The following is an 18443-nucleotide window of genomic DNA, read 5'->3' on the forward strand; positions in this document are numbered from 1 at the left end:
CTGAGCCTATTCCTTCTCTCCAGTGATCACACAATGTGTGTGTCGGTAGCATGGGTGGCACGGGTGCACCCACCCATTCCAGCACCAGCCAGCCATGTGCTCTGCCGTGCTGACATCTAGTGGGCAGCACTTGGTGACGCGGGATTTGCAGCTCGGTTTGCCTCCTTGCATATTGTAGTGGAATCCAGCGAGGAAGAGGCCGGGATCTGCGGTGAGAGCTTAACAGCAGCCCGTGAGAGTGCCAGAGCTGCTCTTAGCCCTACCCTGTTCTGGTTTCTGTTTTCCAGAGAGAGCTACCGATGGGTCCCTACGGAGCGAGGACTGGGCTCTCAACATGGAGATCTGTGACATCATTAACGAGACTGAAGAAGGGTAAGGAGAGCTGGCAAGGGTCCATATCCAGCAGCCGGTCCCAGCACACCCTGTAACACTACATGCCTAGGCTGCAGTGGTAGCATACATTGGTGGAGATAATAAGCTAGGCTTCCCAACAGTCCCTTAGACAAGACTCTGCTAGGAGGCCTAGAGACACAGCCAATCTGCCACAGCATTTGTTAGATGCTTCTGTATAATCTTAGTGAGTGCTGGGAGCCATTCAAACAGGCTTTCAAGGTCCCCAGAGAACCTTGATTCAAGCCAGGCTGTCTCCCATGTCCCAAAGGCATATTTGTAATTCTTCCACTTTGGTTTATTCCTTCTTCATACCCCTCTCTTTCTTTCCTCTGGGAATGCAAAAATCTGCAGGCTGGTGACTGAGGAGAGAGCTGCTATTCAGTCCTCTCACTGTGCAAGTCCTGCTGGGGTTTGCTGCTCAGGTGTTTTCATGTACAGTCACTCAGACTCGCACAAAGTGGGTGGGGGAGCCCTTGTCTCCCTCTCCCTGCAGGGAGATGTTCATAAATCTGCCAGACTTGTTAACTCTGGACCTGGGGATTTGGCAATGAATTCAAGGGAGACTGCTCCTTCTCACAGTGGAGATGTCAAGAGCAGCATGTAAAAAAGAAGGTGCTACATGGAATAAAACATGTAGGTTTCACTCCTGCTGTCCTACCCCACAGTGATGTTGACAGAGGATTAGCAAGCCCAGTTTTCAGCTTCACAGTTGTATGAAAACAAAGTCAAACATCTCTACTCACAGATCTGTCACCACTTCTTTTTCATGATATTCCCATGGTGCAAATACACCTGTCTCTGTCCACAGTTCTCAGTCCTGATCTGTGGCCACTTTTTTTCAGGTCTTGGCACCTGATAACACAGCTGCATCCTTCTGGGATGACAGGCTCTCCCACTGCCCTGCTAATGCCCATCCATTGACACCATGCTGCCCCATGGGCCAATACACTCCTTCCCTCCTCCTGCCTCAGTGTCTCCCTGCCACTCTTCTCCCCTAGCAGTGCTGCTCTTCCAGTTCAGCCTCACTTCCTGTGCTCTACTAGAGCATGTTGATTCATTTGTGCCCGCTCAAGACGAATGGTCTGAGACCATGGTGTTTCTCCCCTCTGAGAATGGTTAAGGGGGCCCTACTGTGCTGCTGCTCTCTTTCCCACCTGCAATATAGGCAAGATTTTGCCACTGAATCTCCCCTGCAGCTTTTTAGTCTCCTTTTCTCCAGGGAAATGTTGTTAAACAGCTTCTCTCTGAGCAACAGAGGAATTGCTGTAGTTTGCTCGCTCCTTCCTGTTTCTAACCCATGCCAAGCTTTTCAGTGACGTTCTCCTTTTCAGTCTCTCTGCCATGGGATTTTGCTCTATCCCCAAGCTGTGTGTTTCTAGCATTGCTTTTACTCTGTTCTCTGTTGTGTCCTGAGCACCTTGAGTTGTTGCAGACATCAGCACAGAGGCCTCCAGTTTCAGGAACAGCACTCAGGGACATGGTTTAGTGATGGACTTGGCAATATTAGGTTTGCTGTTGGACTCAATGATCTTAAAAGGTCTTTTCCAACCTAAATGATTTCATGATTAGCAGGGCCCCACTACTCTTGCAGAACCACAGGCAGAAGCTGCTTTACTAGTCATCGCTTCAAGCCACCCTGAAAACCTGATGGGGAAGGACACCTGCATAATATGAGGCATCCAGAGCCACTGGCTGTTTTGCTTTGCCTTGCTGTAGGTGGGGCTCAACCTTCTGATGATCTTTCTTCATCTCATTTCTCCCTCAGGCCCAAAGATGCCTTCCGAGCCATTAAGAAGAGAATTGTAGGGAACAAGAACTTCCATGAAGTTATGCTGGCTTTGACGGTGAGTGGTCAGGGCTCTTTCTCGGCTCTGCTGTAAAGCTGAGTGCTGAACACGAGCTTTAGCACATATACTGAAAAGACACATGTACCTAAAGCCAACAAGGCAAATAAACACATGTAGGCAGAGAAGGCTATAGCAAATGCTTCATTGCCTTTGAAGGTCCTGGAGACATGTGTCAAAAACTGCGGCCATCGCTTCCATGTCCTTGTGTCCAGCCAGGATTTTGTAGAAGGTGTCCTGGTGAGAACAATCCTGCCGAAGAACAACCCACCTGCCATAGTGCACGACAAGGTGCTGACCCTCATACAGGTGAGCCAAGAACTGTGAGCATCTGCACCAGTTCAGAGAGTGTTTGTCTTTAGGTTTTTGTACAGAAGAGTATTGTATTGATGATGGACTGTGCTGTCTCCTTCTCCCCAGTCCTGGGCAGATGCCTTCCGTAGCTCACCAGACTTGACTGGTGTCGTTGCTGTCTATGAAGACCTGAGACGGAAGGGCCTAGAGTTCCCCATGACTGATCTGGACATGCTGTCACCCATCCACACACCACAGAGGGTATGGGAGCATTGCTGAATGTTGGGCAGCTGCCATTCTGGAGCTATGAGGGGACTTTAAGGACTCTGTCTTGCATTTAGAGGGCTTTTGGAGAGTGAGAATCTCCAGGACAGCCGAGAACTGTTGAAAGCAGATGCCATCAACATTTCTCCTCTAATGTCAGGTGTGAGTGTCTAACATCTTCTCTGTCACTTTTCCCACCTCTGTCTGTAGACTGTGTATAGCACTGACTCCCAATCCGGACAGAACTCACCTGCAGTCAACTCCCCTCAGCAGATAGAGTCCATCCTCCACCCTGTCACCTTGCCCACTGGAAGAGGCTCATCCAGCGACGCACCCATCACACCCACACCAGAGCAGGTGAGTTGGACACAAGCCCTGTGACATTCCTGACTCTCCCTGTGTTTGGGGGCTGTTTCACAAACAATATTCTGGGACTGCTGTCCTGGTCCTTCCCCAGCCTCTGTCTTCAAGAGCCGTTCTTCTAAAGCACAGACTCTCAAGAGCTCCCCAGAGCTCCACTGTGATCACATTGATGAGCTGGGACACCACAATCATGGAGTGGTTATGTTTTCCAAAGACAGGGCTGCCTGAAGGTAGAGGGAAGTTCTGGCTATAGGGAAGTGGGGACTAGAGATATCGAGGTTTAGAGTGAGGTCTTTATAATGCAGTTCAGCAAAAGCTTGCTCAGTAGATGTCTCCTTATCATCTTTGTTTATTTTGCCTCACTGCTTACTTTATACAAATCAACCTTGTCTGGCTCTGTGGTTTCTGAAGGCTAGGGCTTCCTCACTTGTTTCCCCATCCTCTTTTCTCCTTCCTCACTCTGACTGCATATGACACCATGTTCAGCACCAAACCTCCAGCTGTCAGTGTGTTGCATTCTCTTGCAGAACAGAGGGTAGAAACTCTTCTAAAGAGGCTTATTAGCAGCTTGTGAAACCAGAGGGATAAAGCTTCAACTGCACACTTAGCTGAGGCTCTCCTGTTGAATGGGAATTAATTTTTTCCCTCTCTTACACTGCTTTGGAAATTAAACCATTTAAGTGGCTGCCACACAGGAGCTGCTAGCTGGAGAGAGATTTGAATCACAACAGCAGCCTGTGCTGGCTACTAAAAGTCAAGGCTGGGCTAGTAGCCAAAGGTCCCAGGTGAAGGCCTGGCATCTGTTACCAGCAAATGGACTCAATGGTAAGTAATAGAGATTCTTTCTGCTGGGAGCTCCCGAGAGCTTAACTGAGTGGCGACAGTGGTGACAAATGAATTCTCCAGTGGCCGTTCCCTTTGGCTCTGTGAACACACGTACAAACATGGTGCTATTTACTGCCATTCAGAGTTACCTCAGCTACCTCCCCAGTCTTCCCAGGTGGAGCTGTCACTTCACTTCCTTTTGCAGATCGGGAAGCTGCGCAGTGAGCTGGAAGTGGTGAATGGGAACACAAAGGTCATGTCAGAGATGCTGACGGAGCTGGTGCCATCCCAGGCTGAGCCTTCTGACCTGGAGCTGCTGCAAGTAAGGAACGCTGGCGGGGGGAGGGCTGGAACATGCAGCAAAATTTAGCAATGACTTGATGGACTGAGGCATGATGCCTGCCAGGCATGGGGAACAACTGAACAATTTAGTGTGTGGCTTATCAGGGAGTAATGGGATAAGGGAGACACAGGGTAGGTGGAGGGAAATAGCACTACTGAGGCTGGAATCATCTCACATGGGGACTTGTCCCTGAGGGCCTCTCTTTCTGGGCAATGTGTTATATAAAAAGCATACAATTATTCCATGTAGAGCCCAGACTCAATTTACCTCTCACACCATTTGTTGCCCCTCAACAAACAGTTCCTGATAGATCCCAGTAGCCTGTGGAGTCTGTCTATTCCAGTCAGACTCCCAAATCTGTGAGTGCTCAGCCTTAGCGTGAGCTGTGTGGTAACTTCCCCTTGCTTTGAACAGGAGCTGAATCGGACATGCAGAGCCATGCAGCAGCGTGTACTGGAGCTGATTCCCCGTGTCCTCCATGAGCAACTCACTGAGGAGCTGCTTCTCATCAATGACAACCTCAATAACGTGTTTCTGCGCCATGAAAGGTACCTCTCTCCTCCCTTCTCTGCCCTGCTCTCCCACAAGAGTTTACTGCCCCTTGAAGGCTGCCTATCCCACCCTTTTGATCTGCCCATAAGTGTAATACCCAAGATGTATCAGTCTGTATCTTCCCTCTTTGAGAACAAAGCCAGTTCTCAGTTTTTGCTGACTAATTCCTGTCCCTTCAAGACTGCTGTGTAAGTTACTCATGGGATATAAAGATGCCCTGGTGGCATAACCCAGAAGAAGAAGAAGGAACTGCATGGAAAGAGCTGGTTTTCTGGCTCTGAGGCAGATGGGGACAGAAATTGCCCAGGTGGGATCAGCACCCCGTTTTTTCCCTACCATTTTATCAAACACATCTCTTTGCTAGGATGAAGTCTAGGGAATTTAGGCCCTGTGTCTGTATGGAGAGCTATGTTTAAAGCATTTTGGTTAGGAGTAGCTCTGGAAGATCACAAGGAGCTTTCTCTCTCCGAAGACATCAACTGTGTGGGTCTTCAGTCTTGAGAGGAAATTAGGCCCTGAACCATGTTGCCCTCTTCCTATTATGCAGGAAGGGACAGGCTGTGCCAAGCCTTATAAGAAATCTCTGGGTGAATAAGCACGTGCTATTGAAATGCATCCTGTCATTTTTCTTGCAGGTTTGAACGCCTCCGGACAGGACAGCCTGTCAAGGTAACTCAGAGCAACTTCCCCTCTGTGCAGCTTGGACTGCATCCCACAGGTCCAGCCAGGTCCTGCTGAATTGGAGAGAGGTTCAGTCTGGCCCCCCAGAAGTGGTAGGCTTTGCTCTCCCAGCCAAGCTGCACCAGACCCCCTGGTGTGCAGGACACTCTGGTTCCCACTGCTAGCCTCACCCTCCCTGCCCATGGGAGTCTTCCCCTCACCCAAAGACCAAGAGCAGAGCAACAGCAGTTATGGTTTTCCAGTACTGAGTTTTGGGAGGACCAATTCCTATATGAGCCTTCTCTGAGCACTACCCTGTCCTCTGAACCAGCATCTACCCTACTTACTGACATCCAGCAGAGCTGGGATGTGTCCCAGGGCTGGCTACTGAGGCCAGCCCTGGGACACTATTCCCAGCCAGTTCTCTGATCACTGTCCCCCTTCTCACAAGCAAAGGCTTCACAACTGGCATCTTTCAATGGGTATAGAAGGGTTTTCCTCTCCAGTATTAATGAGCTAGGATTGTAGGGCCAGGGTGTCCAAGCTTCAGAAATTCTCCACCATTTTCTTTTTTCTTCCTTCAAAGGCATCAAATGAGACAGAGAACAGCCTGATTGATCTGGGACCCAGTACTCCTTCTGCATTAAAACAGGCTGAAGTCACCAACAACCTTTCCTCTCAGCTGGCTGGAATGAGTATGTTTCCATGCACTTTTCCCCTCAGTCTTTCTCCTGTGCTGCACTGGGAATCCCTTCCTACCCTTGAATCATCTCCCAGAATTATATAATCATATTCACAGAGTAACCTAGGGAAATGGTGTTTGTTTTCAACTAATAAACCCATGAAGAAACTTGTATATGCCCCAAGGCACTCAAGCATATGTCTTGGCATCCACACCTCACATTGTGCAGGAGGTAGACATGACTTAAGAAGGACCTCAGCATTAGTCTGTGGCTAAGGACTAGGCCTTCCACCAGCGTAGGGAATGAAATTGCCCCTTCTGCATGCCTGGCAGCATTGCCTAGTTGCCTCTCATGCTGTGTGGTGTCAGGCTGACCTCTAAGGTCTAGAAGAAGAAAATCAGCTGAAACTATGCTGTGAAGGCAGCCATGAGCATCTTGGGCTCAGAACTCATGATTTGACAGATTGTTTACTCAAAAAGCCTTAGAGGTCCTGAGGGTTCTTCAAGATATACCAACAGCCTACATAACACTGCCTGAAGCTCTCATTGCCTAGGAGCACATTCAGTACAGCTTGGATGCAGCTACCGAAAATTGGCAACACCGTTTTTACAGACAAGCCAGTTGAGATATTTTTCAAGTCAGGTTTTTTTCAGATGATGCCTGAATCATGAAAATCCACTCATCTGTCTCAGAGGTGCTTGCCCAGAAGCACAGGTCTTCCACAGGTTATGGAGCAATTCCCTCACAAGCTGTCTAAAATGATCGGGAACATCTAGCCTTCAGCATCAGTTCAGTAAATTGATGATGATGCTTCTGCCTGAGACTGAGCCAAAAATGTCTACTGAGCAGGCAAAGAAACTGCTGCTTTTACTTCACTCACGACACTACATGCACACGTAGCCTGTGCTGTAGCTGAGGGGCAGGATAGAGGAGTGGACCTAGAACAGTTTAGCCTGTTCTGATGATAGCTTTCCATCTAGCACTCTCCAAGCCCACAGCCCTTCATTTACTGCTCTGAGCTGCCTGCTCACCCTTCTTTCTCCCACAGACCTGGGCTCGAGCAGCGTAAGTGCGGGGCTGCACTCCCTCGACACCTCTGGCAAGCTGGAAGAAGACTTTGACATGTTTGCCCTGACCCGTGGCAGCTCGCTGGCTGAGCAGCGCCGAGGGTGAGTGCAACAGCCCACTCTGTCCTGTCCTGCCTTCTTGCAAAGGAAGGAGGACTCAAGGCAACTGGGGCCATGACCCCAACCAACAGCAGTTCCTGGGAGACAGTAGGATGCAAGAAATGCACTCTTTGGATGCACAGTGTTTGTAGGATGAGCTCTGTGCTCCCAGTCCTTTTTTCTGCTACATCATCTCTCCTTCACAGTATCCTCCTGGGTGTGGAGAGAAGGAAGCGGTCCCTATATATGAGCACTGTGGTTCCACATGTTCTCAAGAGGTTCAGTGTCTGGAGATGAAGGGGTGGAGTGAGACTGGCTGAGTTTTCATGTCTGTCTCCGAACTCATGTGCCCTGACTGGGGTGATGTTGAATTTGGGAATTGCTAAATACCAATGCAGCCTAAAAGGCAGAGTATTGAACTGGAGTGCAGGAAGAATGCGGTCAGCTGTGGCAGGGCAGGGCACTGCTCTGTGCCTCAGCTTCCCTGTTGGCAAGTGTGACTGATGTTTCTTCCACCATAGTATGTTTGAGACCTCCTAGTGTAAAGCACTAAGAGCTGGGTCTCCATAGTACTGGCTGAAGTGGTCTTCTCCACTGCAAAATGGATTCCTGAATCCTTGTTCTGGAGGAGCTGACAATGGCTGTGCTGACCAGATCCCTTGGGTTTGAGAGACTAGCTGATCTCACACTGCTTTCCCGTCAGTCATTCCCTGCTCTCCATCAGCTACCAAGCAGTAGACCCCACAGGCAAATGGCTGTCTCCAGCCCTCAAAGACCTGTGCTCCTGCATTCCTGCATCCACTAGGGTGCCTTGTTCTGCAGCTGGGCAGTAGCAAGTTAAGGTCTCTTATATACATGTCGAGGTCTCTTAAGGACATCTCCTTCCATTCCTCTGCTTCATACTGCTTCTGATAAAAGTGGTGGGGAAACCTGTGGCCTACACATGACTTCATGTGTTTTGTCCATGGGTTTCCCCACCACTTTTATGGTGGGATGTGCTGCCTTAGGGCAGAGGCAGTACAGCACAAAAACAATCGTGCCAACAGCACCTGATCTGGGGCTGAAATCTGAGCCACTGGCATGTGCTGAGTGCTGGAGGCTGGGGGAGATCTGCACGGGGGTGAAATTGTATCCTCTTTGCTGTGGCACAATCCTTAACAGGCTGAGGCACAACTAACAAGACATCTTCTATTTATTCCTCACTGCCCTTCATCTGCCTGCACTTGCACTCCTGCCAAGTAATCTCTACTAGCTCAGGCTTCACATTTCGCTCATCAACATCAGCTCTCAGTGCCTCCCTCCACCTGAACAGACCCATTGCCCTACAGCTCCCAAACAGGACATGCTGGCAGGAGACATACGCAAAGCCACTGGGGTTTGTTCCTGACCCCCCATGCTTCATGTGTGCCTCAGTGAAGCAGTGCTTGAAACACTTCAAGCCTTTCCTGCCATTCTTCCTCATCAGCGGCATGATAGCAGCACTGTACTTCATCCTGGATGCCATTGTCCACAGCGGCCCCTTCACAGATGAGCACTTCTTTGAGAAATTTGAGCAGCGGTGGCCCAAGCCCCTGGCCCCCAACAAAAACAGCTCCGCTTGATGGTCTGCTGGATCTGTGGAAAGGGGCCCAGGAGCAGCTGCAGAGGTGACTTGTGGAGAGTTTCTGTGAAAGGCTTCATTCTCCTAGCATGGATGGAGCGTTTTCCCCACTCTACATGGATCAAATGGGGACATGTGGCATTATCATGTGTGCTGGCAGCCTAGAGAAATGGAATGAGGGAGTTTATGGGTGAGGAGTATCTGCATGTGGAAAGAGGTTGCTGTAATGGTGCACTTGGAGACTGTGAAGCAATACTAGGATCTTCTGATCATCCAGTGTCACCTATGTAGCATGGGTCAGTGAACCTCTGCCACCATCAGTTCTTGAGTTGTATCAGTTAAAGAGATGTTTTTGAGCTGTGTTTGTGTCTATGAAGGTAGGTGAGTATGTAGGGGCTTGTTGCTCAAATCCTTTCTAAAGTAGCTGTAATATTCTGGTCAGTCTGTGTTAGTTTTCTCTCTTTATAGTCAACCCCAAAGAAGGTAAGCATTGTGGTTGATGCACCTACCTCTGTAAGTCTGTATCTTAGTTTCATATCATACCTTGTCATCCTCCTGTCATGTGCCACAGTTGTCCTGTGGTATCCCATAATAATGTTGCACTGAGTAGATTAGTCTGCTTTGTGGTGAGCTATACCTTTAATAGGGGTTTTGCTCACCTTTCTAGAAGCTCTTGGGAGCAGAATGGCAAGAGATGAAAAGCTGTGCCGTCAGAAGAACTGAATATATGTTTAGGAGTTTCTGCTCTTCACTCTCAGGCATCTCAATGGCCTGTGTGTTATCTAATTTCATGTTTTCAGGGTAAAGTACGAAGATCCCCAAGCCACCAAAGGACTCGCTGGTGCCCTGGATGCCCGGCAGCAGAACACAGGAACAGTAAGTGGCCACAGAGCTTTTAGTGTATTGCCAGGAATAAGAGTATCCTCCTTGCTCACCAATGCAATAAATGTTCTGTCTGTTTGGAAAAAATCAAGTGTTTTACATTACCAATGATAACGTTCAGTCTCTACCAACCTGCATGTCCTACCTGGGCTACATACCTCATTCTTTAAACCCCTGAGGTGGGAAACTATGGAAAGTCTGGGGTTGACTCAGTCAGTCACAGGATGTCCTCCCTATATCTGCAGGGAAATTCCCCCCTGGAAATGTATGTTTTATTCATCTTAAGCAGGTTTCCAAGTCCAGTTGCCCTCTCTCTGCAATCAGAGAAGTAGGCCACCAGTACAATGTGTTCTTTCCCCCACCCTAAACCCACTGCCTCCTCTCTCCTTCATACTCTGCAATGCAGGCTCTCATCCAGGGGGAGTCTGGTGCCTCTAATGATGGAGCCCAGCTGACTAAATGGATGATGCGGCAAGGAATGGTGAGATCTGAGATCGTGGAGGGCCAGCAGGGAGGAAGGAGGCTGGGGCTGCTGAAGTAGGAGTGGTGCTGGCACAGCACATGAGGATGCACAGCAGACATCAGCAGAGATTGCAAACTGAAATGGGGCAACCCTGGCCTGGGCCAGTGGTGGAGACCAGAGTTGGGAAGGAAGCAGGCAGAGTGTCAGCCTCAAGTAAACATGTCTGTAGGAAAAAATCCTAGGAGCTCTGAGGCCAAGAGAGCACGTGCCACTCTGAGCTACAGGATGGCCTGTTTTGAGGTGGGTATCTGGGGCAGAGGCACTAGCTGGTGGCATCATGAGGGAGGCTACTGCCATTCATTCCCCTTGCAGCCTCCCCTGCTTAGCAGGAGCTGCCCCATTTGGAGGAAAACACGTTGTGACTTTTACTGTTCAAGGCCTCCTCCTGTAGCTTGAGTGAGCTTTCAGGCTGTTGAATTTGGTCTTTTAGTAGCAGGAATTCCTACAATTACATTCCCTCAGGCACATGGAGGCTTTGACAGCTCCCAGGTCTGAAGCTTGTTAGCCTGTCTTCCTGTAATGGGCACTGCCCAGACTGATGTCTGCTTTAGGAAGTTTCCCCACATGCTGTCCCCTTGGCTTGAATGCACTTCTACTCCAAAGAGTTTCTCTCTGGGTAGGCAAAGCCAGTTCACTTCGAAACTTCCCTAATCTCACACATCCTCTTCCATCCCCATTTATCCATCTGCTAGCTGTGGTAACTATCTGCACTTGCTCCCTGGTTTGGGGAAATCGGCCTGTCCTTGGTAAGAAGGTGGTGTTCTTTTTCTTGGTCTTGGTGTTTTTCAGAGGGCAAGGAAGCTGTACATATTAGAAGACTAATAAATAAGTTACCACAAATACTCTCATGCTTCTGCTTGTGGAGCCTTTAGCAAGGGCTGCTTCTTGCTCAGCTTTGTTCAGGAACTCCTGAATGGAGAAAAGGATTAGACTTGGTTTCCTTCCAGGTTATCTTTGTCCACTAGTAATATGTCTCTTTGCTGCTTAAATTGACCAGGGACATGAATTACGCTCAGATAACCTCATCCCTACTGAAAGTAAAATTTACTTTTATTGTAGATGACTCTCTCTTTGATGAATCTCTCTCAGTAGTTTGGTGTGATGTCAAATCCTGCTGTGCTTCATGATCCTAGCAGGGAATCAGTTCTTGGCAGGTGTCTTTCCCCCTTATTGTGGTGCCAAACCTGGCACGTCTGATATCTTCAGCATTGCAGACTTTGACATCAGACTGTCACTAGTTTTTAGAAGGGAAGAGGTGTGGAGAAACACACATCTCTTGTCCTCTGGCTGCATAACACAAGCAGCCAACTTCCACCTAGTGAGACCTCACCAAAATGGAAAGTCTGGTCTGGTCCTAATACCCCAAAGCCGACTGCCAAACCACAGAGGCTTTTAATGGCATGTACCCTGGAAACTATGCATGTCTGGCCATGGATGGGGGACAGGAAGCAGGTGAGCAGTGGCATCGGTAGCTGGGAGAGCTTTGCAGTGGCACTGGCTGGATTTGGAAGGGCCTCAGCTGACTGAACAGTGGAGTGAGAGGGTGAGCCTCTGGGTTGGGCTTTCATTTTGCATAGTGGATTTCCTGGAACATCCTCTCTTTTCTTGGCCTCATCATCCTTTTTCCTTCTGTCCTAGGTGCCGGTTCCTCAAGCCAATTTCATGGAAGACATAGAAAAGTGGCTCTCCACTGATGTGGTAAGTGAGGGACTGCTTTCCTGGAGCCAGCTGTCCTGACAGAGTTGTCTGCAGGGCTGGACTTCAGGTGGTGGACAACATTGCTGAACATGTGGCACAGGCTGCTCAGAGAGAGGAGGGAAGGAGAAGCCAAGGACACAGGGCAACAGTATAATTAGCCTTCTGGAAGGTATAGCAAATGAACTGAGGATCAGGGCCACTCTAACATATCTGTACTGCAGAAGTGGGGGGAGAACTACCTTGTCTCTCTCTGTGCAAAGAATCACATCTGTGAGACATCTTTATCTACCTTCCTTGTAACCGTGCCCTTCTCATTCTTCTCTAGGGAGAATCAGAGGATGCAAAAGGTGTCACCAGCGAAGGTAACATATGCCAGCTATCCCTTTTCTCTAACTGTTCCTGGCAGCATGTTGGCTCTTCCATTCTTTACTAATGCTCTGCTCTTCTCTTTCTGTAGAGTTTGACAAATTTCTGGAAGAGCGAGCGAAAGTTGCGGACCGCCTACCCACTTTGTCCAGCTCCTCAGCAGGGACATCTGTCTCCCCTCCAACTGCCAGCCATCATCGGAAGCAAGCAAAGGAAGATGATGCTATGTTTGCTTTGTGAATGCTATGGACCGGTGTGCTGTGGAGCAAGAGGCTGTGTGTGCGGTTTTGCTTGCCTCCAACCAGGGGCCAGCAGAGGAAGGACTCTGTCCCCTTCCTCCATTCTCTTCCTCTTTTACCTTTGAGTTGTTTTTATTATTAAGCTGCTTTCAGACTTCAGATAATCTTTGTTGTGTTTAGGGATATCACACAATAGACTTGTAAAGGGGGGTTTCAAAGCTGCTAGAGAATGTGGGAGTTCAGTGGGCTTTTCTCTTTTTGGTACAGTGTGGGCAAAGCAGAAGCTCTGGAAGAAGCTTCCCATCCTACTCTCCGATGACGTAGTTAGAGATCTTGCCCAAGAAAAAGGAGAGGCTGCAGTCTGCTGCTGAAATCATTCCTGCCTGCCTCTTCCCTCACCCCTTCCCTAGAATGCATATCCAGCCCTCTGCTCGGCAGTATTAGACTGGAAAGCACAGGGATGTGAAGCATTACTGGTGGCCAAGGAAGAACACTATTGATAGAGGGAACCTGTTGCTCTAATCTCTCTTACACCTTCCCACTCACAACCCCTTCTCTTCCTTTCCTCCCCCTCCCCATCAGTTTATCCAGAATCCTACCCACAGCCCAGATGTTTCCATTGCAAGACAGCCAGTTCCCCAGGCCCTTGGCAGCACACAAGGCTTGAGCTGCGAGCGGTACCCCAGGCAGAAGGAGCTGTCTTCCGTGGGGTAGGATGTGCCTTCAGCAAACCATCTGCAGTTAATTTAATTCTCCCGTTATTATACTTTTCTCCCTATTTGATCCTAGCCCCCTCTCTCACTTCCACTGATGCCTTCCACCACATCGTGCCGTGGTGTGGGGAGTCTCTCCGTATAGACTCCTTCAGAGTAGCTGTGTGTTCTGGGGTCGCAGAGCTGGCTTCCCTAAAGCAGGAGACCCTTACATTGGCACTGTTACACCACTGGGGGGAACATGCTGTTGCTGCAGTAGCTTGCTCAGCTGGTGAGTACAGGGGCGAAGCGAGACATCCATCATCCCATGCCAGCCAAGCAGTCCTGCAGCAGCCAGGAGCTCCTTTGCACATGGGGAGCAAAACCCTTCAGAGCAAACCACACATGGTGCCCGATTGTAAATGAAAACCAGGGAGGAGGGTGCCAAGCCCAGGGCTCCTGCTCGTGGGATTTCTTGTTGAGCGTGGGAGAGTTGCCTTTTTTTACTGCACATTAAAGGAGCAAAGATTTGAGCCTCCCTTGAAGATATGGTGTGTGCCATCAGTGCCGGCGTGGGGAGGGGAGGATCCTGTGGGGAGGAGTGAAACCATGCAGCCACATTTGCTTTCCTTGAAAAGGCAAGGACACTGTCATGCTGAGAGGAGGCCCCAAGGGTGCTGGGAGCCATGGCAGGTGCTTGCTGCTTTTTACCACAGTCTCCTGGGTCGGTGACTACAGCCCATCTCACAATAGCCAGAGGGTGAGATACCTCCTCTCCTTTCCCCCTCTGCCTTGTGACCAGATCTGAATACTCACCTTGCAGCCCATAAGTCATTTATAAGGACATGCAAGAAATACAGTTGTTACGAAAGGGCCCTCTGGTATCCACAGGGCGTTCTCAGTTGTCCCCATGCCATCCCCCAGCATGCAGCTGAGTGGAAGCTGAGGGACGCATTCTTAAAAGGAGGTTGAATGGGTTGAAAGTGTCATCTGAGCCCTATACTTGTGGGAAGGAGTTAAATTAGCTGAAGTTGTCCAAACCTCAGCACCTCCCTCTCCCCATGCCTGCTCTTCAGTTTCAGCTGTACCAAGCTCAGGCAGAGCCTTGAGGGTCAGAGATGCAAGGAAGCTGGGCTGCCGCTGGAATAATCAGGATGCTGTTTTTCCTCCTCTGTAAGCAGCTGTGGGATGGGAGGAGGCTTTGTGTCTTCTTTCATCTTTCCAAGACAGACAGCACATACTATCTTTGGATAGTTTGTCCCTTGGAAAAACGAATCACCATTTTCAATTCCATTGCATTCCCAATGCCTCTGGCAGGACCCAGGAGAGCTCTTCCTCCTTTTTGAACCAGGTGTTATTACGTATTTAATATAGCTCTCTTTGAGCAGCAGCCCTCAAACCAGGGTGTGCATGCTATCTTCTGGGTATTGGGGAGGGGAAAGCCCAGCCTACTGAGCCTGAAAGCTGCTTGTCCTGCCCCATCTTGCTGCTGAGTCCACGAGTGGCTCTGCTGGGGGCTGTCTGAAGCTGAATGGTTGTGGCTTCACTTCTGAGCTACTCTCCCTCCCTCAGCCAGTTCTGTAGCAGGACTTCATCGTGCCCAGGACCCCATGCTCCACATCTAAGAAGAGCTTGGATTGAACAAAGTGTACAAAGCATTTTTTCTCTGAAGAGCACAGCTGAAGAGACACAGGCTTCTGCCTTACCAACTACATGAGGGTTTCATGTGGCAGACAAGGGTAAACACTGGGGATTGGCAAAGCTGCAGTCCTCTAGCATTTTTAGTCCCTTTTAACCACACTCACGGCTTCCTGAAGTATCCTTTCTTTTTTTTAATCTACAAATCATCCTTGTCACAGCAGATGTTAGTAGTGAAATATGCGTGGAGAGGCTGAATTTACCCACGCAGCACTGGGTCTGGCCTCTGATGTCACCCCTGCTGAATTCAGATCCTTGGAAAGCACCTCCCTCCCCACCCCAGTCAGTGCACACAGAGCTTGTACTGAAGGCTCTGTGCTGGGAGGGTGGCCCTCTGGAGGACAGTCGAAGTCAAGGGACCATGAGTGATAGGACAAAGGGGAATGGCTTTAAATTTAAAGAGAGTAGGTTACAATTGGATATTTGGAAGAATTTCTTTACTCTGAGAGTGGCAAGGCACTGGAACAGGTTGCACAGAGAAGTTGTGGGTGCCCCATCCCTGGAAAATGTTCAAGGCCAGGTTGGATAGAGCTTTGATCAAACTTGTTTTGTGGAAGGTGTCCCCGTCCATGGCAGGGAGTTGGAATGAGATGATCTTTAAGGTCTCTTCTAACACAAACCATTCTATGATTCAATGAGAGCCCACGAGCTACAGGCCAGTGCAGCATTCCCCCAGTGCTGGAGACTTGCGAGGGCAGGTCCCTCCTGCAAGAAAAGGCTGAGCTGAGATGTGAGAGTCTGAGAGCCCCTGCAGCTTCCCTCCTGTGTTAATGGAAATGCAAGCTAGGAAGAAAGGCAAAAGAGGAAAATACTGAGCTTCTCCCGCTGGAGCACCTGCAGGAGAGGAAGTAAGAGCAGGGCCATGATGGAGCCCAGGCTGGCGAGTTTCATAACTGTAGGGCCAGAAAGGCCTCCAGAGGAAGCAAACGCCCTGATGTCCAAACCCTCTTGCCAGTGCCTGGACTCAGGCTGCCAGGCCCTTCTGGGAAGAAAGGGTTTCTGGTGCCCAGTCAGCATTTGTGCAGGATAGTGGCCTGTTCACACCAGTGTTGTTTTGAACACTGGTTCATGCCTCAACTAGTGCTTAAAGCCCTCAGTGCCTCCAGCTCCCTCTGTGTAGGGGGCATTGCCTGCAGCTTCCTTGAAAAGAGAAATTAAGACATCCCTGAATGTATATCCCAAGTGTGGGGAGTTCAAGCTCCTCCAAACTGCCTCTGGGATATCCTGAGCCCACCTCAGGATAAAGACTCTTTCTTCCACCATGACCTTGATTTTAGCTCCCCAGAAAGTGGACACAGGACCTGGCAAAGTCAAGAGGGAATCGTCCCTGAGGAAGACCTGAATGTGGGAAAATTGGCTCGCTGCTATTTTCATCACAGGGCAAACAGGTGGGAAGGGTTTTTGGTGGCTGTCAAGTGGGGTCAGTTTGAATCAGTGACCAACAGGTGAAAATTTAGATGGCTGCTTGTGGCCCTCTGGGCGAGCCTGTCCTCTCCCCACCATGCAGCCAGCCATAGTCATGGCGCTTTCCACTGTGGTGCTTTTCATCCAGCACTGAGATTTATCTAACAGGGAGGATGTATCTCTTTTTTAAGCAATTGAAAATTTGAAGAATGGGGATGAGGACATAGAAAGATTCCAAACTAGTACAGTTGTACTTCTTATAGATTACACCAGTAATAGCTCAAATTATTTTGCAAGGTTTCTTTTGAGGAGGAACTTGGGGAAAAAAAACCTGCTAGTTCTGCAAGGGAACATTTTAAGTAGAGGTTGGGCATTTTGCATTGGCCAAAACTGCTTATGATTGAAAAAAATAAAATGACAGCAGTATAAAGAATACCTTTAAATGCTTTTCCCTGTTTAAAAGTGTTTTCTAATGTTGCTATTTTAAAAAGAACAGCGCTGCCTGCTCACTCTGACCACCAGATGGCTGTGGTCCCTTGCACACCCAGCCTGGGCTTCCCAAATTCAGAGAACAACCTCTCCCTTCTCAGTGACCTGCTTAGCAGACTCTACCACCCCTGGGAACAAAAACAAAACGAAGTTTTTCCTTATTTTAAGTGTTATGCTGCAACTGTCAGCCCAGTGAGGACTCACAGAGTGACTGCTCCAGAACAGGCATTCACATGCTGCAGCTGCATGGGGGACAGGAAGGAGTGCTTATGCTCTGTCTAAGCATCCATTAATAACCACACTGGGAACAGGATCTTGACCTGGACAGATATTTTGCACAACCCAGAAGAGTTGTTGCTATGCCAGGTGAAGAAGGCCATAACTTCCTTGTACTGGGCCAGAGTGGCTCCACGTCTCTGAAAAGTAAATATATGCTAAATGTCAATGAGAATTTCCATGATGTTTGGGTACTGTGATATCTGCCATACCAGCATTGCATTCATCGAGGTAAAAACTTGCATGCTTCTCTTTTACCAACCACTAACCTCCAAATACTATATGATTCTTTTTAAAGGGCAGTTAACAAAAATGTATCCTGTTTTCCCATAGCATTGTCTCACAAGTCACCACAGAAGTGGCCCGAGCTAGTACAGTGGGAAGGTTGTTCTCCATTCCACAGGACTCTCATGTTGCTCTGCCATGTCAAAACTTCCTCAAATCTTATTTTGGATAACAAAACTCCCCCTTCCTTCACAAAATGAGAATAAAGCCACTTCCTCTTCCCTTCAGATTACTGTTAGTGGTGCTGCTTAGGGCAGATGAAGATGTTGAGAAAGGACTTATGCTGGGAGCCCAGTGGGCTTCAGAGAGGTGGGTTGTGAGGAAGGAGAACATTTCTGTAGGTAACTCATTTTTATCTGTGTAGTGGGCATAAGCAAATGAAAGCACAAGAAGAGACAAAAGAGCTGAAAAAAAAAGGGGGGGGAGGAAGAAGGATACGAAAAACTGTAAACATATAGAGGGAAAATATGTGCTCCACTGCTCCTTCCTCCCCAGCAAGGGAATGGAGGTGGTCATTGAACAGTGGTCACCAGTGCAACACAAGGAGTTGTACTGCAGCCAGTCTGTTTCTCCTGAAGATACTTCAAAAACCATGCAGACAGAAGTGACCTCTTGCACCAAGGTGATACCAGGGTGTTTGGTAGCCCTGAGGAGATTTCTCATTGACTCGTCTGCTCTCCCCTGGCTTTTAGTGTACCCAGAGCATCCTGCCTGGTGCCCAGAGCTCTGACACGTGTTGGGTGAACAAGTGTCCTTGTTGCTTTGTGTCACCGACCAGCGAAACCTGGGCAAGGGAACAGGGACTCTGTGGCACAGGCTCCCAAGCAATAGCTTCCTCTTCCTTATCCACCACCACTGTTGCAAAATCTTGTGTGGTGGCGCACACAGTGGGCTTGGGACTGCA

At 49.0% G+C, this 18443-nt stretch overlaps 1 protein-coding gene across 1 annotated transcript; it reads left to right on the forward strand.

Moving 5' to 3' along the window:
• Positions 1–270: 270 nt before the first annotated feature.
• On the forward strand, positions 271–13932 carry TOM1 (target of myb1 membrane trafficking protein). The gene is made up of 14 exons (XM_008931585.3): positions 271–372; positions 2159–2237; positions 2397–2546; positions 2658–2792; positions 3006–3152; positions 4189–4305; positions 4741–4874; positions 5514–5547; positions 6125–6233; positions 7270–7390; positions 9788–9863; positions 12031–12090; positions 12416–12452; positions 12548–13932. Exons 1-14 carry the CDS (start codon positions 335–337, stop codon positions 12694–12696), a joined length of 1386 nt encoding a protein of 461 aa, XP_008929833.3. The 5' UTR covers positions 271–334; the 3' UTR covers positions 12697–13932.
• The last annotated feature ends 4511 nt before the right edge of the window (positions 13933–18443 follow it).

This window comes from Manacus vitellinus, unplaced genomic scaffold, assembly GCF_001715985.3.
Source record: "Manacus vitellinus isolate BGI_N305 unplaced genomic scaffold, ASM171598v3 scaffold_5_pilon, whole genome shotgun sequence".
Taxonomy (NCBI): Eukaryota; Metazoa; Chordata; class Aves; order Passeriformes; family Pipridae; genus Manacus; species Manacus vitellinus.

Coding starts and splice junctions, on each gene's coding strand:
- TOM1 (XM_008931585.3), top strand. CDS start 335: ATGGAGATCTGTGACATCATTAACGAGACTGAAGAAGG. Junction 2,238..2,396: donor AAGTTATGCTGGCTTTGACG/GTGAGTGGTCAG, acceptor TTGCCTTTGAAG/GTCCTGGAGACATGTGTCAA. Junction 12,091..12,415: donor AGTGGCTCTCCACTGATGTG/GTAAGTGAGGGA, acceptor ATTCTTCTCTAG/GGAGAATCAGAGGATGCAAA.